The sequence below is a fragment of the Miniopterus schreibersii genome (assembly GCF_964146895.1).
Source record: "Miniopterus schreibersii genome assembly, chromosome: 16".
Classification (NCBI taxonomy): Eukaryota; Metazoa; Chordata; class Mammalia; order Chiroptera; family Miniopteridae; genus Miniopterus; species Miniopterus schreibersii.
In genome coordinates, this window is record NC_138116.1 from 27317886 (window position 1) to 27345402 (window position 27517).

The window sequence follows — 27517 nt, forward strand, 5'->3', positions numbered from 1 at the left end:
GCAGACACAGGTGGTGGGATGCGAGGGAATGGTGGGTGGTTCTGAGTTCCTCTTAAAGCTAACTTTTTTAAAAAATGTTTTCTCTGTGCCAGGCACTAGTTTAATTTTCTCCGTGTATTAATTTAGATAATTTTTTATTTTCCCTATGAGGTAGATAATATTATTAACCCCATTTAAGGTGAAGAAGCTGATGCACTGAGCATGGACAAGGTGGTGTCCAGATTTGAACCCAGGCAGCCTGGCTCCAGAGCCTGCTCTTCCTGTCTGAGCTGCCTTCCAGTTGAGAGTAGATGAGGAGGGGGGATTGAGGAGAATTCATTGGGCTTGGGACACGGTATAACTGGTGGCACTTCATTGAAATAGGGGCCCTGAGAGGGAGAGCGTTGAGGGCAAGGTGGTGAGTTTCATTTTGGCCAGGTCAGATCGGTGGTCCCATGGGCCCTCCAGGGGGCCCCTGTCTGTCCACCCATCTAGAGGTCCAGAGAAAGGTCTGAGCTTGATACTCACATTTGAGAATCATCAATATTGAGAATCTTCCCCACACAAGTCTGTGTGGTCCACTCCACTCCTGTGAGATGTGCCTCCTGGCTCCTCAGTTGCACTGGGAGCTCCCTACGGAAAAAGCTGCATTTTCTGACTCATTTGCATGTGTAATCTAGAAGAGAGAATTGACACTTCCAGTTCTAAACGAGAGAGAATGGACGCGTTTCCCCCTACCCCTCTCCCTAGCATAGCTAAAAACTCTGGACATTCGAGTATAAAACAAACATGTTATCTAGGAAAACTGAAAGGTCTCCGGAGAGAAGGTGGACTAGCTAGGGACCCTAGGACTCGAGAAGCAATATGCCGGCGAGCTCCCCGGGTTTTTGTTTTACCTCCTATATACCCTGGACTGGGAGCTGGAAAAGCCCCCGACACAGAAACACCAACAGGCAAGACAAGAGAAGCTTTCTCTCTCTCCCCAGAGGACCAGGAAATGGGCAGCCTAGCAGAACAGAAACCTTTTTGTCAGTAAATCCTCTCCTCCAGAAAAATACCAGGGGGTAGAAATTGCGGGCCCCCCAACTGCAGTCAGCAAAGCCCAGGCCTCTACCCTTGCCTGGGAATAAAGAAGCACCCCTCCCAGTCCCGCCAGGGTGGTGTCTAAGGGCCCAAAGGGAAGCCAGGACTCGCTGCCCCCACCCTGGGGGAGGGAGGTGCTCCTTCCAGCTCCTTAGTGTCCGGGGAGGCTGAGGGAGGAGCCTGGGTTTCCACCCCCTCTTGGTGGTTCCAAGGTGACTGTCACAGGCTCTACCAGGCCCTGTGAAGGAGGCCAAGTGGGGCCTGGACTTCCACTCCCACCAGCAGCAAAACATTGGTGCCTTCCCCTACTGGTCCATTTGTAGGAGGAACCTGCAAAAAGAGAAAATTTTAACTAGATCCAGGGTCTGATAACACAGTACCCAAAATGCCCAGGATACAATGGAAGATCACCCATCACCCCTAAAATAGAGAGGTACTGTAGTGCACATATTCAACTTGTTGACAAACACGGGATGAGGGAAGAAAGCCTAAAACTGAGCCAATAATCTTTTTGCATTGAGAGGATCATTAATTTGTACTGTTACCAAAAATTCAATTTAAAGGACAATTAGGAAAGCAACGTAATTAAGTTGGTATTTTAAGAGAGAGAGAGAAAATAAATTTAAAATGGATAATATAAAACTCGATCCAATTAGTAAAACAATTAGCTTTGTAAAATAATAATTTGACTGTCTGGGACCCAGTTATTTAATAGTTTTACCTAAATCAGTGGTTGTGTGCGATTAGAATCCCTTGGGGAGCTTTTAAAAAGTACAGATGCCCAGCCTGACCCCAGACCAAATAAGTCAGAGCATCCCCAGTCATTCTGATACGCGGCCAGAGTTGACAGCCACTGGCCTAAAGAAACCAGAGGTGAGCCCGGCCGGGCGTGGCTCAGCAGTTGAGCTTCGACCTAGGATCCAAGCGATCAGGGTTCGATTCCCGGTCAGGGCACATGCCCGGGGTGCGGGCTCGATCCCCAGTCGGGTGTGCAGGAGGCAGCCGATCAGTGATTCTCTCATCATTGATGTTTCTCTCTCTCTCTCCCCCTCTCCTTTCCTCTCTCTGAAATCAATAAAGATATATTAATAAAAATTAAAAAAAAGAAAGAAACCGGAGGTGATAAATAGAATATAAGTGGGAGGATGTTCCTATCTTCTGTCGTCCGCGTAGACAGGGAGAAGCTTGCGCACTGAATCCTGCGAGCTCTCTGAAGGAGCACCCTCTTGGGCCATTTGTCTCGCTTCACGCACCCTTGTGATGAGCCTGGTGATCTGCTCCCCAAGCCCCACACAGTAAATCTGAAGTTGTAATTAAAAGGGAGCCGGTCTCTTGCGGGCAGGCATATTGATAGTTGCAATATGTGAAAACAGCAAGTACAGGAAGACTCAGAGGAGACTTAGCTCAATTCCACTAGATGGGTTGGCATTAAAACCCCTCGAAGTGATTTCTTGAGCTATTTCCTCAGAGCCGTATTTCTGGAATTAAAAGCTTTTCGTGAAACCACTGAATTCCAAGTTCCACGAAGGCAAACCCGGGACATCAAACCGCCAGCTGTTCTAGGAGAGGGGCCTCCAATAGGCCTGGCTCCATTTTTGTTTGTTTTTTTGCAGAAAGAAAATAATTAGCCATTTGGGCTGATACCCATGAACTGGTGGGTTCTAACCACCTTTCTTGTAAGGAATTTGACAAATTTAATCTAAAAATGGAAAAGCCGTACATCAGGCCATACATCAGGTCCTTGCAACAAATGGCAAAAACGAGTCGAGCATTTGAATTAATAGAGGAAGCTACCGCAGGCCCAGCTCCCTGCGAGACTCCAAAGCTGTTCGTATTTAATTTTGTAAAGTGCAACATTCATTTGCAATGAGAACATTATCTGGGCCATAAATTTTCTTCTTGAAGTGCCTTAATCCCTGTCGGGATGTGGAGTATTTGGAAGAAAATGGGAGTTCAGCGTGGAGATGTTATGTGTTCAGCACGGTCGGATGGATCCGTATTGGAAACTTATTGAAGAGTTTTACGGTGTTATTTTCATTAAGCCGTTAAAATCAAGAGTTGAAAGCCCTTGTCAATCAAAGATGTAAACTTAGCCCTTTAGTCAGTTGATTATGGTTATTTTCATTGACCTGAATAATACTGATCGATCATACTAGGCTCCTAACCAGGTGCTTGTGGATAAAGTCAATTATCTTGGCTTTCAGACAACTTTTTTGTGACTGCTCACGGCCCGTATTTTGTATAATGGGTTTTATTTCCCCGTTAGAATGTCACATGGTTCACACGTATGGTTTGGGAGCACAGCCCACTTCCCAAGTCGGGTGCCAACTGTTTTAGGGTCATGCTGCAGAAGCACCACACTCCTCCTTCCAAATGTTTATTCCAGTGATTTTACTGTGTAACAAACCACCCGGACTTAGCGGAGTGAAACAGCCACCATTTCATTATGTTCACGGGTTCCACGGGTCAGGGAATTCGGAAAGGGCACGGTGGGACCGGCCGGCCGTTGTGCCGACCATCTAGGGTTCTGGGCGGGAAGACAAAGGCTGGGGCTCCCCGACGGCGGAGGGTGGGAATCATTGGAACCCTCAGCGCTCCCTCGCCTGGCTCTAGGGCCGGGGGCCCCCCCAGCCCGCTGACCGAGCGTCACCACCCACCTCTCCGAGCCACTGGGGCTCCTCGCGGCATGGCGACCTCAGGACAGCCCCGAGGCCTCTTGCACAGTGGCCCAGGACACAAGCACTGCGTTGCTTCCGAGCGATGGTGGTTTGTAAAGGGACGAACTCTCAGTCACCCCAAACTGTGCATTAACTTCCACGGCAAAGCTGCCCAGCTGAGATTTCTGATTTACAGCGAGCTGGCCCAGGAGGGAGAGGGAACGAAGGAGAAACGAGGAGGGAGAGAGGAGAGGGGAGATTAGGAGACGCAGCTGAACACAGACAACGGGAGAGAGAAAGCCAGGGCGCCTGTCTTCCCAGTTTCTGGATGGAAAGATGGAATGAGCGGAATGTTCTCTGTCGTCACGCAGCCAGATTCATTTGTTGATTGAAATCAAAAGCCCATAACCCGACCGGGCGTGGCTCAGCGGTTGAGCGTCCACCTAGGATCCAGGCGATCAGGGTTCAATTCCCAGTCAGGGCACACGCCCGGGTTGTGGGCTGCAGCAGATCAATGACTCTCCCATTGATGTTTCTATCTCTCTCTCCCTCTCCTTTCCTCTCTCTGAAATCAATAAAGATATTTAAAAAAAAAAAAAAAGAAAAATCAAAAGCCCATAAATGTTACAGCCCTGCCATCAAACCAAAGAACCAAAGTAGTAAACCCCGAAGGCCAAGTGTGTGTGTATATATATATGAAAGTACAGAAAGTACCTGAAGAAGTTAAGGGGCCACTACAGTTTCCGAAAGCCCTTTGCGCGTCAGGCACACCTTGGGTTAGAGGAAGAAAACCCGAGGAACCGAAGGCCCTTGAGGACGGTTGTGGAGACCCCCGTGCAGAGGAGAGGAGAGCCTCCCCCTCAAGAAGGCGGTGGAGAGGCCGCGACCGCGAATGCGTGGGGAGGACAGGCGGGAGGCGCCGTGAGGAGGGCACTCGCTCTCTTCCCTGGTTAGTCCTTGGGGATTTCAAAGCCCTGGGTCATCATTTAAAGTCACGAGAGCCCAGGGCTCATGGCCTGTGGCATTAGCGGAGGCTTTTGTCCTCAGATGTCAGTCTTGCGATGCACGCCTTCCCTGGAAACCGGCAGCTCCCTGAAATTGTAGTTTGGGACCCTGGGATTTATGGCTGGTGTTCGGCGGCCCCCCAGTTTTCACTGACAGAGCTGCGTGCAGGCCGAGGGGCGCAGACGGAAATAAAGCGGAATGTAAAGCCAAAATTACAGCCAGCAAAACGGCACGTCGTTCCCACAGGCTGCGGGGAGCAGTGACCCCACCCCCGGCCTTCTGCGGCCTTAAAACCCAGGCACGGTCCTGCGACTGCGGACATAGGCTCGATACGGGTTCTTGTCCTACAAGAGACTGAATCTGCTCTGACGGCTATGGGTTTATAACCTCAACATAATTTTTTTTTAATTACTAAAAACTGGAAATTGGATACCAAGGATTATCTGACCATTAGGAGAAATCAAGTGCAGTTACGCTCTATCAGAAGAATCTTACCGTAAGAGAACTGTTTAGGCAACTAAAGTTCAAGTTCCACACCACCTATTTCGAGCAGTTTTGAATAAACCTATTTTATTATTATCAGAATCTAAACGGTTCCTTTGAGATCACCGTTATAACCTTTGGCTGGTCTGTCACCGTCAAAGATTAACTTTTTTTTTTTTTTTGGGTAAAATTCTCATAATCCTAAAGGCACAACCCATGAAAGCTGCGTCCTTCGTGAGTTTGTTCTCACTACCGTGGACACCTGGGTTTCTGGGTCTAGGTGAGGAACTAATCTTTTCAGCTCTCAAGAGCTCAGTAGGCCAATTTGACTTATAAGTATAGAAATAAGACTTTAGAAAGAACAATCAGAGGGAAGTCTCCGGCATGATGGGAATGTTCTGTATCTTGATTTGGGCGTCAAAAATCATCCACCTATACTTAAAATCTTAAGTGAACTTTATTGTATGTAAGTTACACCTTGATTTTTAAACTCCTGTTTGACAGGTTAAGTTATATAGAGTATGTTGGTGGGAGTAGTGTTATTTATAACTTTTAATTTCCAGTTAGCTCTTTGTTGCCCCCTGTTTGTAAACGCAGTAAGAGGCAGAAGGTTGTCTATTAACATGGTTAGTCTCTAGCATTTCAAATTTGTATTGATCCGGCCACAGTGTCTGTGCTCAGTCATGATACTGGTCTTGGTCCTGTGTTGCTTTTATTTTATTTTTTTTTTTAATATCTCTTTATTGATTTCAGAGAGGAAGGGAGAGGGAGAGACAGAGATAGAAACATCAGTGATGAGAGAGTCATTGATCAAACCCGCAACCCGGGCATGTGCCCTGACCGGGAATCGAACCCCGATCGCCTGGATCCTAGGTCGACGCTCAGCGGCTGAGCCACGCCCGGCCGGGCAGTCCTGTGTTGCTTTTATAGCGTGGAGGAGTCTCCGCTCTCCTTTGTCCACAGTGCTTTGCTGCCAGAGATGACCAGGGGGGTAGGAAAAAATTAAAACCAATGTAAAAGTGATGATCTAATAACAAATACGTTTGAGCATTTACCAGCTTGCTATGGAGAGGAGTGTTGTTTTATATGCCACGGGGAATCAAACTGAAAACAAGACCAAAACAGTGAAAGCCATCAAGCCCGACTGCAAGGAGATACTCTAGCTGGACAAGCCCAGGTATCACGTAAATGTGATTCTTAACAAGCTGAGTGAGACAGATGCATTTCTGATTAGCGAGCCATCCTTCTGCTCGTGGGATACACCCCCTCGGCCGTGGCGTATAATCCTGCTGAGTTCAGTTTGTGAATTGTTTTTTTGCATCTGTACTGTGAGCTTGGCCTGTGTGTGTGTGTAAAGGAAACATTCATCAAGTTCTGTTGCCAGGATTAAATAAACTGAGTTTCCATAGTTTTCTGTTCTAGAGCCTGTTCAGCAGCCTAGGAATTACATGGGCTTTGAAAGTCTTCCCGTAACATCATCGGTGCCCGGTCACATTTAGGAGAGTGCACTTCTGACAACGGACTTTTTTTTCCTAGTTACAAATTGATCGTGATTATGTTATCTTTCCTTGAACCAGTTTTCGTAATTTGCATTTTTATATAAAATCATGCACGTCACAACCTTTTTAATTTATTGATATATTACAAATGTTGTTCTTTTATATCTAAAGTCCACAGCACACCTTTTCTTCAACCCCTTTTTCATTCTTAACTTCAGATATTTGTGTGTTTTGTCTGTTTTGGGTTTCGTTTATTTTTCATTAGACCGTGCCAAGGGCTTGGTGCTTTTATTGGTCTTTTTAAAGAATTAGCTTTGGGATGTATCCTATATGTTGTTTTTCTCATTCATCAACTTCTGCTTTTATCTTAACTGATCTTTATTTTGATAGATTTATTTTGTTCTTTCTCTAGCTTTTTTTTTACATTTAATTGACTTCCTTCTTAGTAATAAAAGCATTTAAGGCTGTGTTTCCTTTTGCATGTGGCTTTGGCTGCGTCCATGAATTTTGACGGGTAATTCTCGTTAACTTCTTGGTTATCTATAATTGCAACTATAATCTCTTCAAGGATTGCTTAAAGAGTTGCTTTTTAAAAAAAAAAAAAAACTTCTTAATTATAAGGTTATTTTGTTGTTGTTAATCTTTTTACAATTTCCTGGCCTGATTGCGCTGCGGTGATAGAATGGGCCCAGCACACAGCCGACTTTCTGTAATCAGGAGAGAGTGTCAGCTTGTGGCCTACTACGTAATAAATATGTGTACAAGTCCCATATAAATGCTAATCAAATCTGTCGATTGTGCCGCCTCTCTCCACACTCGTTTGCTTTTCGTGAGCTTGAACTGCCCGAGCCTGGCCACCCACTACCACCACGATTCAGCCCGTTTCTTCTTGCATCAGAACAGGTTTTGCTTTATTGGTTTCAATACCCTGTCATTCAATTCATGAAGGCTGGTGGTTTTCTTTTTCTTAAGTTATACTTTTTGCCAAAATAAAACAAAAAATAGCGTTGTGTTTTTTGCCTTGGGTTTTACTGTCCATTATTACTGTTCCCCCCCGACTTACTTTCTGATACGCCTAGGCCCGTCCTTTCATTTTTTATCTTCCTTGTCTTTCTGTTTTAGATGCATCTTCTATAAACAGCATAGTTAAAATTCGTTTTTTACCGAATCTGTGAACCTTCTTTACCCAGTAAAGACGTGGTATCCCATTCTCATTTTCCGATAGAAACTGACGTGGTGTTTGTTTGTTTGTTTGTTTTCTTACATTGAATAATGTTATTTAAATGCTTTTTAAGTAATTCCATACTATTTCCTTCTTCTTTTCTGGTTACTATGTTGGTCAAGTTTTACTGATTCTCTTTTTACTAACTGTTAGAAAGTTATACATTCTTTCTCATTCTAATAATGGTTACTGTTAAACGTTTAAACTGATCTCTCTCAATCCCAAGAATAAAATAGATTCACTTACACCCTCCTATGAAGAATGACAAAATTAGTATGTTTCCTTCCCAGGCCTTCCTACGTTTTCAGACAGGAGAAACAACTGATGGTTGTTGTTTTTTTAAGTATATAAACCTGAATGTTCTTTTCCTGTGTAAATAACTTATTTTTATGCCTCCATACTTGAAGATGGCTTTCCCTTCATTCCAGAAACGCGAAGCTTCCTCCGGGCTGCGTCTCCCTGCGATGCCCTGCTCATCAAGCTGGGCTGGGGCCTGTGACCCCTTTCTCGCTAAAGACCCAAATCTCTGACGTGGAGGAATTTCGCCCCACTGCTCTCTGACCTTCTGCAGTGCCTGTCCCGTCGCTTACCGCTTCCGTTGTGTTTTCAACTCACCGTGTGTATGTTTCAGAATCGGTTCACTGTCTAACGCGGGCCTGTCTCGCACCCACCTCCTGCCTGAGGACGCAGAGTCGCGCTGTTTCCCTTCGCGTGTGCTCTGCTTTCTTGCCCTTACCCCGCTGCAGGGCGGGGCATCTGCTCGACGCTTTCTTGCCCTTTCTCTGCCGCAGAGCAGGGCATCCGCTCGATGCTTTTTTGCCCTTACCCCCTGCAGAGCGGGGCATCTCCTCGACGCTTTCTTGCCCTTACCCCGCTGCAGAGCGGGGCATCTCCTCGACGCTTTCTTGCCCTTACCCCCTGCAGGGCGGGGCATCTCCTCGACGCTTTCTTGCCCTTACCCCGCTGCAGAGCGGGGCATCTCCTCGACGCTTTCTTGCCCTTACCCCCTGCAGAGCAGGGCATCTCCTCGACGCTTTCTTGCCCTTACCCCGCTGCAGAGCGGGGCATCTCCTCGACGCTTTCTTGCCCTTACCCCCTGCAGGGCGGGGCATCTCCTCGACGCTTTCTTGCCCTTACCCCCTGCAGGATGGGGCATCTCCTCGACGCTTTCTTGCCCTTACCCCGCTGCAGAGCGGGGCATCTCCTCGACGCTTTCTTGCCCTTACCCCCTGCAGGGCGGGGCATCTCCTCGACGCTTTCTTGCCCTTACCCCCTGCAGGATGGGGCATCTCCTCGACGCTTTCTTGCCCTTACCCCCTGCAGGATGGGGCATCTCCTCGACGCTTTCTTGCCCTTACCCCCTGCAGGGCGGGGCATCTCCTTGACGCTTTCTTGCCCTTACCCCCTGCAGGATGGGGCATCTCCTCGACGCTTTCTTGCCCTTACCCCCTGCAGGGCGGGGCATCTCCTCGACGCTTTCTTGCCCTTACCCCCTGCAGGATGGGGCATCTCCTCGACGCTTTCTTGCCCTTACCCCCTGCAGGGCGGGGCATCTGCTCTGCGCCCCGGGGGAGCCTGTTCCTTCCGCGCTGGTCGCATTGTGTTCGCTGACTGGTCCTCCTTGTGGAGGGGGCTCTGAGAGGTGAGATGAGTTATAATCAGAGACTCTTAGGCCTGGAAATATCACAGCGAGGGGATCCCGCAGACGATGAGAGATAAGGCACCTAATGGGGAGGAGCCCCGGTGAGCAGTCTCCCTTCTGTTCAGAGAAACCTACTTGGCTCGCGGCTGCCCAGAGACAGCCGAGGGAGCGGCCCTTCCCCAACGGAGGCCTGTCCGCACCGTACCTCCCCGCCCCGGGGTCAGCTATCAAGTTTTCCGGGATTGCTGTCAGAGCTTTTCTTTTTTTTTTTTTTAAATCTTCACCCAAGGACATTTTTTCGTTGATTTTTAGAGAGCGTGGAAGGGAGGGAGGGGCGGACAGAGAGAGAGAGAAACATCTACGTGAGAGAGACACACCGGTTGGTCGCCTCCCGCGCCGGCCCGACCAGGGCGCGGAGACCCCGCAACCCAGGTGTGTGCCCTTGCTCGGGAATCGAACCCCCGGCCCTCTGGTCCGCGGGCTGAGGCTCTGATCCCTGAGCAACACCGGCCGGGGCTCTCGCACCTTCTCTCAGATCAGAGCGTAGAGACCCGCGAAGGCAGAGGGGGTGTGCGTAGTTACGTCTTACACCCTGAGTTGCTCCCGTTCGATCGTCACCACAATTTTATAAGGTCGGCCGGGCATCTAGTGTGATCTTTATTTTGCAGAAAAGGAGAGAGAGAGAGATGCCCCAGGACGCGGAATCACTCACTCAGGATCGCCTGGCGGAGTTGGGATTAACACCCAGGCCCTCTCTTGCCCCCCTGCCCCTCCCCACCCCACCCCCGACCTGCCCCCAGAGCGAAAGGCGACGTTCTGGATGCTGTCCTCCCCGCCTTGGCGACGGCGGGTAATCTTTATTTGTGGGGCAGAAGATACTAGGTGCTGTTTTCCTCTCTGCCGGGACTCCGGTTCCCCCACGGGCCAGAGCACACGCGTGAGGAGTTCCCGTGGACGGCCGTGTAAAGGCACCCGACAGCCTGCTGCGGGGAGGGGCCGGGGGAGAGAAGCCCCCCCTTGAGGCGGGAAGGTGGCTGAGAAAAGAGTCAGCGGCTGCTCCCCCTGGCCCAGGCGGCCCCTCGGAAGGGGCGCCCGATCGGGTGGTTTCAGCAGCGTTCCCCGCTGACTCTGACCTTGAACCCCTGCAGCCGATGCTCCCGGGACACGCCGGCAGGGTGGCTGCCGTGAGAAGCCTCATTTTATTAAACTTTAATCAAGCTCTCCGGTGACGTGCTGCATAAATTCAGTTTCGGATTTTGAATACGAAATAATCAGATGAGAGTGAAGCGCCGCTGACATAAAATGTTCTTTAAAATGAAAATGATACTTTTAATTTAATCACCTGAAACTCAGCTGGGGGAGACACATCTAAGTGGCAGAAAGATTGATGTGTTTTCTTGCCAAGACCTCCGAACGCCCACCATCTACGTGGGTTTGCGAACTGACTTCTAATTCCTTGAATGTTTTCTCTCCATTAAGCATGGACCCTGACATCCTTTAAAGTCAGTCTAAAAACTCACCTCCTGTGGAAATGTATCCGCTTGGTGCTGAGGAAGACTTACGTATACAGCTTACGTTCCTTTGCACGTGATCCTTGGAAACGCCGGCTGTGGTCAGGAGCGTGGGTCCGGGCTCGTCTGCAGGCCTGAGGTCCGGTTCCGAGGTCTGCAATCAGCTCACCTCCCTGAGCCTGAGGTTCCTTACCTGTGAGGTGTGGGCATGGAGCTCAGTGGCCCCCCACATGTATGAACTGTTAAAGTCTGATATTCGTCTCTTCCACTGGGTCATGACTCCCCCCGGAACAGGGGTTGTGCCGTCAGCCTCTTAAGGGGGACGTTCACCCCCACCCCAGGCTGCCTGGCGCTCTGCCCTGGCCCCCAGGGGGTACCCTGCCAGGGCCGACTGCCGGGCGGATCTGACAGCACCGGAGGCGGCCAGGAGGTGGCACTTTGGTGTTTTCTGCAATTGGAGACGAAACTACGGAATGAGAAATCGCTCGGGTTTTTGCTTTACTGACCAAAATGAGTATCTAGGGATCACAACAATCAAGGAGCTGTGTTTTTTATATTTACATGTAATAAGTAAGATTGGCTGTTGGTCGTGGTGACAGGGCGCAGGTTCATGGGTCTTAACACATGCATGGATGTGTGCAGCCACCACCACAGTGAGGATACAGAGTCGTCCACCGCCCCCAGAACTCCCTCGTATCTGACTCCGCCTGATCCCAAACCCTGACCACCACCGATCTGTTTTCCACCCCTAGCGTTCTGTCTTGTGGAGACCGTCACTTAAATGGAGTCATGCGGTAGGCCACCTTCTGAGACGGACTGCTTCACTCAGCGTAATGTCTTTGAAATATACCCACGTTATTGAGATCAGTAATCTGTATCATTAATTGATTCCTTTTTATTGCTGAGTAGCATTCCAGTGTACAGATGTATCAGTGGACGTTGTAAAGATGTATCAGTGGACGTTGTAAAGATGTATCAGTGGACGTTGTAAAGATGTGTCAGTGGACGTTGTAAAGATGTATCAGTGGACGTTAAAGACGTTTCTCCATTCACCTGTTGATGGATATTTCTGTATCCAGTTTTTGGAGGTTATGAATAGCGCTGCTATTAACATTCATGTATCGTAAGGTTTTGTGGGAACATAAGGTTTTATTTCTTGAGGGTCGATGCCTAGGAGTGAGATGGCGGGGTCGTGTGGTAATTCCGTGTTTAACTTTTTGAGTAACGGCCAAACTGGTTTCCCGGTGGCTGTGCCGCTTTCCATTCCCAGCAACAGTGTCTGCGAGCTGTAGCGGTTCTGCACCCTCGCCAGCGTTTGGTATTGTCACTTTCTTGTGGTTGCTGTTTCATTTTGTTTGTTGCCACTTGGGCCATTTCTGATAGGCCGTGATCGTATCTCAGTGTAGTTAGAGTTTGCGTTTCCCTAACGGCTGGCGTGGCGTTAGCCGCGGTGTTTTTTGTAGATGTCGTTGATCAGACTGAGTCTTCTTCCGGGGCTGGTTTGCCGAGAGCTTTTTTACCGTGAATGGGTGTTGACTGGTTGAGGGCCTTTCCCGCATCGCTTGATATGATCACGTGACTTTCTTTTTTATTCCCTTGCTCTGATGGATTCCACTGATTGATTTTTGAGTACTGAACTAGCTTTGCATTTCTTAGATAATGCCACTTGGTCATGGGTTGTTGTTTCCATGTATTGTGGGATTCGACTTGCTATTATTTGACTGGCCGTTCTTACATCTGTGCTCAGGGAGGATATTGGAGATTGGTTTGTGGTTTTCTTTGCTTGTTATTGCCTTTGTCTGTTTTTGGTAGCAGGATAATGCAGTCCTCATCGATCAATTACAAAGCATTCCCTTCCCTTCTGTTTTTAAAAGATAGGGAGAATTGGTGTTATTTCTTCGCTCAGTGTTTGGCCGACCTGGCTGGGTGGCTCGGTTGGTTGGAGCGTCTTCCCGAACTCCAGGAAGGCTGCGGGCTTGATTCCTGGTCTAGGCTCGATCCCCAGTCAGGGTGCGTACCAGAGGCAACCAATCGATGTTTCTCTCACATCGGTGTTTCTCTCTTTCTTTAAAAATCAATAGAATAAATAAATATTGAAAATATAAATGTTTGCTCGAATTCACCAGTGAAATCATCTGAGCCTGGAGTTTTCATTTTCTAAAGATTTTTAACTACACATTTCATTTCTTTAATAGATATAGGTATTCAGGTTATCTATTTCTTTTCGGGCAAGTCTTGGTAGTTTGTGGCTTTTAGGGAATTATTTGGTTTTGTCTAAGTTGTTGAATTTATGTGCAAAGAGTTTTTGAAAATATTCCCTTATTATTATTTTATGTTTGTGTGGTCTGTAGTGATGTCCCCTCTTCCGTTTGTCATATGGTTAGATCTTCTCTCTATATCCTTTCAGACTAGGGGTTTAGCAATTTTATTGATCGTTTGAAAGAATCAGCTCTTTGTTTCATTGATTTTTTTTTTCCTATTGTTTTTCTGTTTTCAGTTATATTAATTTTTATTTCATATTATTTCCTTCCATCTTGCTTGTTCCATGAAACATGATAAAAATTAAAGTCATCCGGGATCCTGAGGAAAAAATTGTATGGTTAAATTACAAGGTCTGTTTTTTAATGTATTCCTTTGAGAACCAACCTAATCATTTTCCATATTTGTCTCTTGGCAGTTGACTGGCCTGAGCGTCTCCAACGGAAAGGACCAGCTTGTGGTGTTCCACACAAAGGACAACAAAGACCTCATCGTCTGCCTCTTCAGCAAGCAGCCGACCCACGAGAACCGAATCGGGGAACTCGTTGGAGTCCTGGTGAATCATTTCAAGAGGTAAAGTTTGATTTTTGTAACTAAGACAAGTTTTAAACACACGAACTCTTTCGTCGTAATTCTCGCTGAACTCGTTTTGTGCCAATTTTCGTGCGTGGAGTTATTTTCCTTCGTAAGGGCAACTGAAATCGTCGGTTTCACAGAAGGCAAAATTAGCACCCAGGCTTAGGAATGATCCCCTGCTGTCCCAGCCTCCGGCTGAACCAGCAGGGACAGTTCCCTAACGGTGAATCCTTCACTACCCCTCGAAATGTATTTGCATCGAAAAGACAGAAAAATTACTTTTTGTCACAGCTTCTCGTTTACCCCAAGTATGGTCCTTGAGTGTGCGTAGAGGGACATGCAGGTCCGAGAGGCGGCCACCTCTGCGTGTGATGGAGCGCGGCCCATTCTGAGAGTGTCACAGTAAGCGTGCAAGCTCCCTGGGGGGTGCTGTGAGCAAGGACATGGGAAATATAAACAGGGAGCAGATCCTGAGGGCGATGGGACCAGGGAGTGGGTAATTTCAAGCAGGGGAGTGATGTTGTCTGGTTATTTACCGGAGTTGTAGAGGTGTTGTTCTTCCCACAGGAGGTCACGGGGTATTTAGGGTGGGGTGTTTCTCCGACTCCAAAGTCAGGCGTTCTTCCCCCGATGGCAGACGGTCTCTGCCTCCCGTCACCCTGAAGCGGGGAGGCCACTCCTCAGGACTCGGTGACCGAGAGATGAGCCCAGCGTCCGGTTCCTTTTCTTCCTAAAACACGTTTCCTAGGTTGCCGGGAGTAACCGAGTATGGCGTATACTTTTAGAAGCGGGCCGCACAGACCGTTTATTTTACGTATTAAGCCTTGTCATCTAGATCAAAATAGATCTTTAAATATCTTATATAGTTAAATGCTTTTAACTGCTATAAATGAAATAACATTTAATGATTATCTGGTGGAAAATATAAGAACCTAAATAAGGAAATACCAAAAAATAACGATACACATATGCGCCTTTGAAAGACTCTCTTTCATCTGCCAAAAAGCTAAAGCTAAGAGGGATCCTGAAGGGTTTAGGATGGAGGAGGGACATGGAGAAGGCCTCTCGACAATAAAATTTATAACTCAAATAAGCAGGCTCAGTTTTCCTCCTAATATTTAGTTAGGCGAAATATGGGCAGTTAAAGGGATTTTCCTTTGGATGCCTGTACTAATAAGTAGTTTTGCCTGGGAAACGGGAGTATTTTTTCTCAATCTAGCTCTCGTTTAGCAAATTCCAGCCCCTTACATGCCTCTACATGTTACACGGGAACCTGGTGCTTGAGTCTGCCGTCGCTTCCCTTCCCCAGCACACGCGTTCTCAGATGCGTTTCTAGTTGTGTTCCCTCGAATCTTGAACACAGGGTGGGGCAAAAGCAGGTCTGCCATCGTTCATCTGGAAAATAATACAATAGTAAGTAATAATGCGAGAATGAACTCTGCGTTTCACGTACTCGCAACTGGAAACCTCCTTTTGCCCCACCCTGTATATGTCAGATTTTCTAGTGTCTTTAAAATTTATAAATGGAAGAAAGAGGAGAATCTAGCTGTTGAATTGTGAGGTGTGTGTTTTTTGTAATTTGTTCTTGATATCCCTCCCTTGAATTAAGAGGTCAAGGACCAATAAGAGATAAAACCCCTCCTTCCTACCCTCCGAAAATTCAGGCTTGGTATTTTGACTTAAGAGTCATTGTCATCGACGTGCTGTTGACTTCTCGCGGAAAGGGTCGTTTGATTTTTTTTTTCTAGCTATTTTCCTTTATTGTCGAGTCTCCTATCGTCGGTGTGACTCTGAGAAGCGGATTGTGCTTTACAAGCATAGCAAGGCGGCACAGAGTCATATCTCTCCGTGGGTTAATCATGGTGAGAGGGATTTAAGCCCAGATCAGTCCTTTATCTTCCAGATGATTTCCTTTAATGTACATTCTAAGAAGTTCTCTAGTTAGAAATTGGGAGGAAAGGGCTCAGAGTAACAAAACATACTGTTGATAGAATGGATGTGAACAGGAGTCATCGTCTTGAAAAATTATAAAGAAAAAGTAGGACATTCAGTCTATGAGCAAACTTCCTGCCGAGTTTCAGAGAGAAGAGAGAGACATAAAAATTGTTGAAAGCGAGTATGAATCTCATTATATGAGGGCCAGCACAACACTACATCCAAAACGGGTAAGGATAATGTAAGAGAAGAAAATTAGAGCCCAGTCTCATGTCAGTGCGGAGATTTTTTTTTTTTAATCCTAAGTAAAATGCCTCAAAATGGGATCCAAGAGTTTTTTAAAATAATAATGCGTCGTGACCAATGAGGCTGTGCCCTGAGAAAGAAGGATGGTTATCCATTAGAAAGGTCTATTCGTATATAATAGTCCTTGGAAGAAGACAGAAATACTATCCGATAAAATTTAATACTTATTCCTAATAAGTAAACACATTTAGGATATGTTAATGAAGTTAAACAGGTTTCTTTACTGCAGTACTTCTCAGAGCCTTTAATAGGTCTTTGTTCATTTTAAATATAACCATAAGGGTATGTTACGTGTATGTATATATATGCACACACAACGCACACACGTGACTGTGTATATTATAGACTATTTCTGGGAAAATACGCAAGAAATGGGTAACAGTGTTTGTCTCTGGAGAGGGACTGGGGAGATGTGGTACTTGAAGGAAGAGGTAGGAGGGAGATTCATTTATTTTTCACTGTCAATGTTTTGCAGTAAATAGATGTGACTTATCTAAATTTTTTTTTTTTTTCATTTTAACAATAAACAAATGGCAGCTAGTGTTCAGGCACGTTGTAGATGGCTTTAAAGTCATGGTTATTTTGCTTTCCTGTTTGGAAAAGTAGTAAAGAACAAAAGCGCTTTCTAAGTGGCGGACCCGCTGCATGGCGTTTGAATACCTTGGATTAAAGCCAAGCAGAGCCTCTCGGAACAGCACGGTTCCCTGCGGTCCCGCGGCATGCGGCGCGCCAGCCTCAGTGGCCCCTTCCCGGGGTCGCGCCGGCGGTGCCTGGGCCAGCGCGCCTTGCAGAGGCTCCGAAACGCCGGCTTGCGGTTCGTACCCCACCCTCCGCAGCGACTGCCTGCGGGTCCTGAGCTTTTCTGCCCCCTGGCAAACAGGTGGCCTGACGTCGGCTGCCCCAACTCCGGAGCCACCAGAAACCCTGCGATATTCAGCTGTCAAAGGCCCCATCTGCCAGCTGCCCAGGCCTTTCCCTGCCTGGACGCTGGAAACCTCAGCATAACCCCCACCTCGGGCAGAGGAATTTATTTTTCCTGTTCTGTTTCTGTGGATGAAAGCCAGAAGTCAGTGCCATCTGCTGCTTGTTTTTCGTACGCAGTATCCTGAATATCTGCTTAACTAAAGGAGCCCCGTGACTTGGTTAAACTGAACACGTGACCTGTTTCCTCTGCTGTATTTTGCTTATGTGCCTTTAACGCAAACTTAAAACCACGGGTAGACGTCGATCTGTACGCGGGCCGTTGGTTGCAGCCGAGAGAATGCGGGGGTCGGGGGAATGAGGCCTCCCAGCCAGCGGGGGAGGAAGCAGAGGAGGGGGGCCACTTCCCAAAACGGCCTCTGCCCCGGCCCTCCCTGCCCAGCACCGCCTGCCTGCTGCACCGCATGGGCCTCCCGCTCCTCTGTCCCTGGCCCTGAGTGCGAGTTTTCACGGCCCTCGGTCTCTCTTCCCAAACTGCTTTCCTTGAATGCCTGGCTACAAATCATAGGAGCCCAAATTCCAGCTGAAAATACATTGGTAAAATAATGATAGCTGAAAATAATGGAACTAGCCAGCTATAGAGGTTTGGTTAGTTAAGTTATGGTCCGTCTCCTTAATGGGGTCTTTGAACCATTTACGCTTATAATTATTATGTAATTATTGGCTTATGGCGGCAGCAAGTCAACTCCCTCCGCCTTCCAATAGAAGGTACACGTGAAAACACAGGAGGAGGTGCCAGCCTTTCGTAGTGCTGGAAACCACAGGTGTTACTCAACCAGAGTTCCACTGGGAGGACGCCCGTCACCTCTGCTCACATGTCCCCTCACCCGGCCACCCCCCCTGTGTGTCCTGTAGAGAACAGCAGTTCACGCCCCAGCACCCCCGGCCCCCACCCCGCCCGGCTCCAGTCTCCCACGTGGCTCCCGTCTCCATCTGACGCTGCACCTTTCCTTGTTTATTGCTTTATCATTTGTGTTCCAACTAGAATATATGCCCCGCGTTAGCAGGGACTTTTTTCCTGTTGTTCACGGTCGTTTCCATGGCGTTCAGATCAGTGCTTGGCCCTGGGAAGGCCCCCAGGAGACAGTTGTTGAACCCCGAAGCCAGCCGACGGGGCCCACTGGCCGCGGAATACTTCTGGTCCTTCCCCACCGATAACGTGCATCTTGCCCACCGAATACAGCAGCTTAATTCCCCTTCTGCGTGAGCGAAAGGAAGGACCCTCCCGCAGTTTCCTCCCCTTTGCGAATACCTCTTCTTGTGTTGATCCCGGGGTTACAGCTCTAAGCAGTGTAAGACATTTGGGGACAGAAGTGAAGAGGTATTTTAAGATATTAAACCAGCCGCTAAAGGAGCCATGGACTTGAAGAGCCGTGGATATGTTGTATGCTGGGGGGTGGCAGCCTTTCATTTCCTTTTTTTTTTAAAAAAATAAGTAAAGAACTAGAAATAATTCCCGCCTCTCCTTGTCATTAAGCTGGAGATGTAAGGACTTCTGCTCCCATCAGCAGCTCCGTGATCAGTAAAAGACTTCAAAACCACAGCTGGGGCTATGCTCGCGAGCCAGCTCTCCGGGCTGAAAGCCGAGAAATGGATCCTAGCTGCAAACGGGTGGGTCTGAGAAGGAACCCACGCGCCCCTTTTGTGCGAGAATTCCAGCGCCGAATAGACGTCTCCTCGTGAGGTCTACACAGAAAGATAGTAGCAGTGAGGAAGGTGCAGGCTGTGGGCTTAAAAGACAAAGAAAAGCCTATTTCTGAAAAGGGTTGTAACAGAAAAGCCACATTATAGAAACTGTATTCTGCACGAAATTCAAGAAAGCGTGGATTCCACATCAGCAGGTCAGAGATCGTGTGACAGGCTGAGAGGAAGAAGGGGCTGACTGAGGATTAAAAATGTTCAGTTATTTGCACGAAGTAAGAAAAGATATTAAAGAATATAAGTCACCCTTAACGTGTGGAAACGACACAGCCGGTGTCGCAGAAAATAGAACTGATACGGAAAGAGTTTAGGAATGTCTCTCGGCATGCAGAGGAGGGAGGCGATGACAAAGAAGTGGACAGATACAGAGGACAGAAAGTTTACAGTCAAATAATAGATGTAATTGAAACGGAAACGAACTGAGCAAAAGTGAAACTGTGTTTCATTTATTCTCAGAGTACGGCTCTTAAAATTTTAACCTCTCTGAAACTGGCATGTGACTTACGGATGGATTTTTACAGCAATAATGGGCAGCGTCTTATTTTTCTCAGCAGCACCCACAATAAGGGTGCATCTCACAGAAAAGGCGTCTTGTGTTCCATAAAACGTAGTCGCTTAAGACGTACTAGAAGAAAATCTTCTGTGCTGAAAGCACTTTGTCTAAAGGAACCGCGTGCTTGGTTGATAACTTTTTTTTTTTTTTTTTTTTTTACTGTAATGACCTTTTTTACAGAGAGGTTAACAAAATATATATATAAAGTATTTAAGCATGCAGATTTGGGTGGGGTGAGAGTCCCTTACAAAAGAAGAATTAGGATTTCCGTCGTCCGTGTTCTGTCTCACCCTTTGCGACAGCGTGGATGGGGCTGGAGAGTATGATGCTAAGCGAAATAAGCCCGTCAGAAAAAGACAAGTACCGTACGGTTTCCACTTATACGTGGAATCTGATGAACAAAATAAACTGATGAACAAAATAGAAACAGACCCGCAGATACAGAGAACAGACTGACCGCGGTCGGAGGGGACTTTGGGTGTGATGGATATTTTGAGAGTGGTGATGCTCTCACGGGTGTATACACATCTCAGAACTTTCCGAATTGTGTAATACGTGGCGTTTATCAGTAAAGCGCTTAAGAAGCTTGGGAACTGGGACCTGGAGTCTAGGGAAGGACGTCGAGGTGACCCGGGCAGGTGCCCTTGGGGTGGGAGGAAACTGTGTGAACAAAGCCAGAAAGGACATACTTGAGAATTCACGCACCCTGTTCCGAGAACCGTGAGACGCCGTCCAGTGTGGCAACGTCAGAGTGCGTGTGCAGGGGGTGGCGAGAAGGACTAGGAAGGTGTGTCGGTGTGACAGGCCGTCGAGGCACTTGCAGGCTGTGCAATGAGCCTGAGTGTATGCCGAAGCTGGAGGAAGTCCCCAAGGAGAACATGAGCGAAACGAGGGGACCAGAGCGGCAATTCCTGTGTTTAATGGATGGGAAGTCAAAGGGGGGGGACTTGGGGGAAGTAATCTCTTGGAGGAGGGGAGAGGACGAGATGGTCAAATTCCTCAGCGTAAACGGAAATGACCCATAAACGTCCGTTGGACTTGGTGGCCTTTGAAAGTGCCTTTAGTAAAGTGTTGGGGGTGAAAGCCAAATTGCAAAAAAAAACAGAAAAAAAAACAGGAGGAGAAAGATGGAATGGAAGTATGTTCTGATCTTTAAAAGTTGGCTTACTTATTTCTCTTCTGAATTCTGTGGCTTTTAACACTCAAAAGTTTAATTTTGCGTACTGTACAAATTCAAGAAAACCAGCGCCAGGTGTCTGTTTCGTAGGCGAGGACCTGAACGCCCAGTTATAGGTATGTCCTAAGCTAGGCAAGCGAAGGCCGATTCCCAAGCGAGCAGGGCTCCGAAGGTGTTATTCTGCTACCTGGTGACAGCAGTAATTCTGCGACGGGGAAGGAGTGAGCGATCCTAAAAAGACCAGGGTACGGTTTTCAAACCTTGCACACAATCGGATCCTGTTATCCCATCTCCCTTGAGACTCACTACCCATAGGGCCCTTGATTATTGGATGGCAACTTATTGGCCCTCTCATATGGGTTGAAAACAGAGCTTAGGGACAGGACTGCTAACAAAGGGAAATATTTTTTTATGATTTTTTTTTAAACAAGAGAGAGAAGGGAGAGGGAGAGGGAGAGGGAGAAACATCGATCGGCTCTCTCCCGCATGCCCCCTACCAGGAATCGAACCCTAAACCCGGGCATATGGCCTGACCAGGAATCGAACCGGCAACCTTTCGGTGCACCAGACGACACCCAGCCAACTGAGCCACGCCAGCCTTATTCTGCTACTTTGTTATATACAGTTCCCATATTCTGCTACTACTGTAGCCATATTCTGCTACTTTGTTATATAAAGTTTCTGCCAACCATTTCGTATGTTTTATAAACCTGAGCATTCTTTTAGCTAACTCTAGGGTCTCTTTGAAACTTGTTTTTGAATCTTAAAGGTTCCATCTGTTTGGATCCTTATTCGGACTCTCCTTCCAGCTGTCGCTAGTGGGAGCTAGATCGCGTTCACTGCTTTGTGGCTAGACGGCGAATCCTTGGGAAATAAACTCAGCATAGTTTATTTATGCCGTTAGTTAAGTGATAGCCATCTGTTCAGGGGAGCAGAACTCGCACCTGAAAGAATACCGCCAGCTAGAGGAAAGGTATAAAAACAAACACCTGGGCTCCTGACAGGCCTTGATTCATGGTCAGACCCTACACAGTGTCCCCAGTCTACATCACTTATCCCTTTTAAAAGAGAGTCAGTAATAAATCAAAGCTGGTGTTTATCAGATGGAGAAAATATGAATATCAGCTCACAGACACACACATTTCAGAGGCACACGGACGACCCTCACATTGTTTCATCCAATTCAGGTCATTTTGATACCTGGAACCGTGTGTGAGGTGTTTTTGATATGTATTGCAGCATTTTCCTTAGTGTTTTGTACTGTTCAGAAAACCTTTTCGCCTTCCTTTTATGAAAGATCAGAGTTAGGAAGTCACGGTTGTCCTCAGAAGGCCTTGGCCGGTGGCTCTAACGCAGATCCCTAAATGTGCCGTCCTTTGTCGCTTCCACCCTGGATGGAGGCGTAAGGAGGTCGGGAGGGCCAGATCCCTTTTAAATAGAAAGCCCCATGGTTTAAAAACTTGCCACCCAAATAGCACCTAAATAGCAGATGGGGTGGAGCGGCGAGCCCGTCAGTTCTGCCGTGTCCTCCTTCTTGCACATTTGGGAACACAGATATTTTGACATGCTTCCTCTCCTCCCTGACTCACCCCTGGTCTACCTAGCAGTGAGCTAAATTTATTGCAGTTTTGTTCCCAGATCCTATTAGTGGATTCCCTTTAGTAGGTAAAAAGGAACCAAATGTAAGGCTTTTTGTGGCTTTGAGGTCCCTGTCTGCCTGGTTCCGGCTCCCCTGCTGGTGTCACCGTCTCTCAAACGAGGGCATTGATTGACCACAAACCAACACAGAAAATGCTCCCTTGATGTTAAGCTCTGCCTTTGAAAGAAGGAGCCTGCCTGGTAAAAAGCCCTGTTTTCTTTCCCACTGCTGTGGGTATGCTGAACGCTGTGGATTGATTGCCGCTGCAAGGAGCTGAACAGGGCATCGTCCTGGGAATTCTGGAGGCTGTAGGATGCATTTATTCCTGACCCTCAATCTAGCTCTCATTTCTCCAAAGGGCAGTCATCCAGGCAAATGCCAAAGGAACAGGAATCCTTAAAAGATCATCGAAGCGAAACAAAGTTAGGAGAAGCCCACCGCAGAGGGCATGGTGAGCGAAGGCCATGGCATAGGATGGGCAGAGGGAGCCCCCTGACCAGACAGACAACTCACTGCGTCTCATGGGGCTAAAATAATAAGATTGACATCTATAAGTCACCCCAAAAAGTCCCTTTCCTTGCTGTATCTTCTCTCACCACATGTATATTTGATATTATTTAAACGAACAAAATTTATTATAAATGTAAAGCTTATAATAAAACCTTATTAATTTCTATTTTAGTCATTCAAAATTTCCATCAGTAAGTAAAAGGATACAGAAGAAATTGAATGTAAGACTGTAGCTTGCGGCTCCTGCCTAACGATTTTTTAATGGACTGAGCTGTGTAGACAAGGTCAGTCGGAGGTGGTGGTGGTGGAGCTGCGGGAGGCAGGGAGGAAGGACGTGCCTGGACCTCACGGAGCCTCAGACTTAGAAACGTGTTCGTTATTTCACTTCTACTGCAGTGTATTTTCATCCAGTATATGAAGTCTGGATTTTTTTTCCATCAAAATTAGTGCTTTAGGTTTTATTAGATTTCTACTTATCAGCGCTTTTATTAATAACTATTTTTAAGCTCCTACTCCTTGTCAGTTTATTTATATAAATTATCTGCTTCAGTCTTCAAAGTCACTCCACTGCAAGGTAGACATTCTTGGGTCCATTTTACAGGTGAAAAAAACGGGATTTAAAACATAACAGTGATTTACCCCCCGATCACGTAACTGATAAGTGGCAGAGCTGAGCCAGATTCGAACCCAAGCTCTCGGACTCCAAAGCTCGTGATCTCTGAAAGCCACCGTCTTCCTGTTAGGACTGGGAGCCTAAAAAAAAACCCAACAGGGATATACTTCTCGACTTTCAGAGGCCTTCAGCTGCACCTCACCTTTGCATGCCTTTGCTTTCATTTCCTCAAGCTACAGAGTGGCCCCACCTCCAGAGGTCCAGCACCTCGGTGTAAGTCAGAGGCCAGAGCCGCAGCAGTGAGCAAGGCACCGTCCCCTGACCACCCGGGGTTTACAGATCGATCACGAGAAGCAATTACAGTTGTGCCGAGAACCGTGAAGGTGAACTCTGGGGTGCTGTGAATAATAGGTTTGCTGAGGAAATCATTAGGAAAAGACTTGCAACAAGGTGCTCAGCCTGATGCAGAGAAGAATCTGTGGAAACACTGTCTACGTTTGGGAGAAATAATACTGAATTTCTGTACCCGACATACCGCAGGTCAGCCTCATGCGGTTCCTTCAAGTGAGCTCGCTTTCCAGTCTCTTCTTGTGCGCACCCACACGGGTGGCCGTGGCCAGCGGTGGGCAGCTGTGCTTCCCTTCTCTGCTGTAGGTCTCTTCAGCGGGAAGTCTCGGTTGGAATCGGGAGTTCACCTAAAAGTGTGTGTGGATGTGAGTGCTCTTCGCTTATACTAGACGCCGAACGACAGTGGGAGATTGTCTTTAAAGCACCGAGAGGAAAATATTGTCAACCTATCGTTCTTCACCCCGCCAACCGATCCATCAAGTGTGAAGTTTAAAAAAAAAGTGGGGGGGCGGGGGGGGCAAGGGAGAAAACACGGTCAGACAGGCAGAGGCTTTTCATACACCCTCTCGTAGGAAATTTTCTGAGACTATATTGCAGCAAACTAAGGTCAAAGAAAGGGGAAGGCTTGGGCGCCGAGAGGCAGTAGATCTAAATCAGGAGGGAAACAAAGTCCAAGCGGCCGACCTGGGGAAGCGGTGGGCCCAGCTCAGAGCAGGAAGCCGGAGGGCGTCGGCGATGGTGCCCGGGAGACTCCAGAGCTTTCCTCTGTCCTTACGAAACTACACCACCGCGGAGAAAAGGCAACTGTGAATCCCTGGAGGTGGGGGAGCGCTCGAGAGAGAACGTGTTTAACTAGTGAATAATAATTGCATGGTTGCAGTGATACCAAACACTGCTTCGTTTCCAACTTTGGAATTACGCTGAGAGCCTCACTCGTGTTACAGAACACGGAGCTGATGAGAGTCAACATACGTTTTTTAATGCCGTCGATGTTCCAGGCACTGTTGCGGGCGATGGGGATATGGGCAGTGAACAAAACAGCTCCCGGTGCTCACCGTCCTGGAAAGGGGGGTGCGCAGCTCACACGTACGCAGAAGTAAGGAAGCGTCTCGAGCCCCGGGAGCAGGTACAGCGGGGCAGGGCCCAGCCAGGGCCAGGAGGCTACTTTGCTCACGCGGAAGACCTCTCAGAGGGGGTGACGCTTCAGGTAGGATTTGAAGGGTGACAAGAAAGGGAAAGATCCGGGGTGTTCCCCGAGACGGGGAGCAGAGGCCCTAAAGCAGGAATTAGCTGTGACAGTCAAAAGGTTAGGACCAGCCTGGCCGGAGCAGAGCGGATTGCAGGGGGCCGGGGGTGTAGGGGAATGGAAGTGAGCGGGCCGCCCAGGTCATCCAGGCCTCGTGGGCAGTGGTGCCAGGCTGGCAATGAGAGGCCCTCTGTTAGCAAAGGGATGATGTGACCCGATCGATATTTCAGAACGTTGTGTGTTCGTTTGTTTGTTTTTTAATATATCTTTATTGATTTCAGAGAGAGGAAGGGAGAGAGAGATAGAAACATCAGTGACGAGTCACTGATCGGCTGCCTCCTGCCCACCCCCCGCTGGGGATCGAGCCCGCAACCCGGGCATGTGCCCTGACCGGGAATCGAACCCCGATCTCCTGGATGCTCAACCGCTGACCACGCCTGGCCGGGCTGTTTGGTTTTTTATCCCTCACCCGAGGATATTTTTTCCCATTGCTTTTCAGAGAGAGTGGAGGAGAGAGAGAGAGAAACATCCGTGTGAGAGAGACACATCGATTGGTTGCCTCCTGCGTGCTCCCCAAACGGCCAGGCCAGGCATCCAGCCTACAACCCAGGAGCGTGCCCTTAACTGGAATCAGACCCGGGACCCGTGGGTCCACAGGCCAGTGCTCTAACCACCGAGCCAAACCGGCGAGGGCTTCTGTTTCAGGAAAGTCACTCTGGCTGTTCTGCAGCAGATGGATTGTCTGTCTAGCAGGACGAGAAACTGGCTTGTCCTGGAGAGAGAAGGGCCGACCTGCACTGGCGCTTTTAGCAGCGGAGATGGCGAGAATCTCTCTTGGAGGAAGCGATGCAGGACGTGTGGGGGCGGAGGGGGGAAGGAGAGGATTCTTTTCTGGCTGGAGCACCTGGCAGGTGACTGAGATCGGGGCGCTTGGCATAGGAGCACCTTTCGCAGGTAGATCAAGTGTTTATTGTTGAAGATGTTGCAGAAGAAGTGTTTTCCACCTAGAGGATGTGAAAGCGCAGGTGACGGGAGGTGGGCTTGGGGAGGGAAGCAGAAGTGCTCGGGGAGGGCGGGGCGCTGGGAGCCTACCTTGCACACTGGGCAGTGAAGACCCTGGTTTCTTGTTGAGGGAACCAAGCGGAGGTTGCCCGTATTACGTAATGCAACCAAGATCGCCAGAAGTGATGTAACTATATTAAGTTATAGATGAGCAGAGGAGGCCGTGACTTATAAATGTGGACCTGTCATAAAAGGAAGTCCGTGCCTCGGAGCTAAAATTGATAAGCAGTGTGAGCATATTGTTTAGCGATTGAAGTCAGCCATCAAAAGAAGTAAAAATAGCAGCGGTTGAAAGCGGGCATGAAAGGAGGGAGCGGCGGGTCAAGGGACTGCTGCTTTTACTTCCCTCAGTCCCCCATGTGGGTTCCCTTCTTACAGAATAAAGGAGGAACATCTGTAATCACCTCGACAAAACCAGATTTCCCCACGTGGGACAGAAGTGCTTTTTGGTTTCCCGAAGCTAACTGAATGGCGGTCGGGAGGGCGGCGTTAAAAGTCTCACCTCTTCAAAATAATGCTAAGAATTTTTCATTTTAAAATGTGCTAGAAGGTGGGCCGGGGGGAGATGCTACCTTGTGTCCCAGGAAAAGGCCCGTCGTCGGCTCCTTTCCTGACCTGGAGAAGTTGCAGTGTTTCTAATGTCATTGAATTTCTCTCCTTGTAAATTCTGTTCCACACGCTCTACCACCTCCGAGAGGGGCATCGTAGCCCTGACCAGAATTACAGTTTTTCTGGGCCACTTGGCAAACCTGATGGAGTCGAGAGCTCCGGGAGAGGAAGGCAGGCTTGAAGGAGGCGTCCGAGGAGCGGGGGAGTCGCAGCAGCAGAAAGAGACGCTTCAAAAGTGACAGCTGCCGAGAGAGGGCCTTAGAGAGGGTTGCAGGTCTGTAGTTTAGAAATTTGTGGCTCGTTCATTGGTCACTTACCAATAAACAAAATTCTCTTTACCCCCCCCCCCCGCCTGCCTTCACAGCCCACCCTCCTCTCACCGGCTTCCCCCCGCTTGGCTGTCCTGCGGTCTGTCCCCTGCCAGCAAGCCGAGGACACACTTCCTACGGGCTCCCCTACCCGGCACGACCGGGAGAAAGACCCGGTTAATTTCAAGAGATGTTTGTTTTGTTTTGTTTTGTTTTGTTTTGTTTTGTTTTGTTTTGTTTTGTTTTGTTTTGTTTGAATATATCTTTATTGATTTCAGAGGGAGGAAGGGAGAGGGGGAGAGAGAGAGAAACACGTCTATGAGAGAGTCATTGATCGGCTGCCTCTTGCTCGCCCCCTACTGGGGATCAAGCCCACAACCCGGGCGTGTGCCCTGACCGGGAATTAACCTTAATCTCCTGGATCCTAGGTCCGTGCTCAACCGCTGAGCTACGCCGGCCGGGCTGAGATCCATTCCATGGGGAGAAATTCTCTTCTGCATGTTTCTATTTACTTGTCCCTCCACCCTGTAGGCCCATTCGCCATTGTCCCACCTTTTCCTCCCCGGCGCCTTCCCCACTGGAGCCAGCCCTTTCTGTAGATATGAGTGTGTTA

General features: G+C 48.2%; 1 protein-coding gene across 1 annotated transcript in view; it reads left to right on the top strand.

Moving 5' to 3' along the window:
- The window catches only part of MYO1D (myosin ID), a gene marked incomplete at its 5' end in the record, with an annotated part of 245060 nt that overhangs the window by 156334 nt on the left and 61209 nt on the right, over positions 1-27517 (top strand). The window contains one exon of the mRNA XM_081115977.1: positions 13759-13913. Within this exon, the coding sequence (XP_080972103.1) occupies positions 13759-13913 (155 nt within the window). The remainder of the gene's footprint in view (positions 1-13758; positions 13914-27517) is intronic.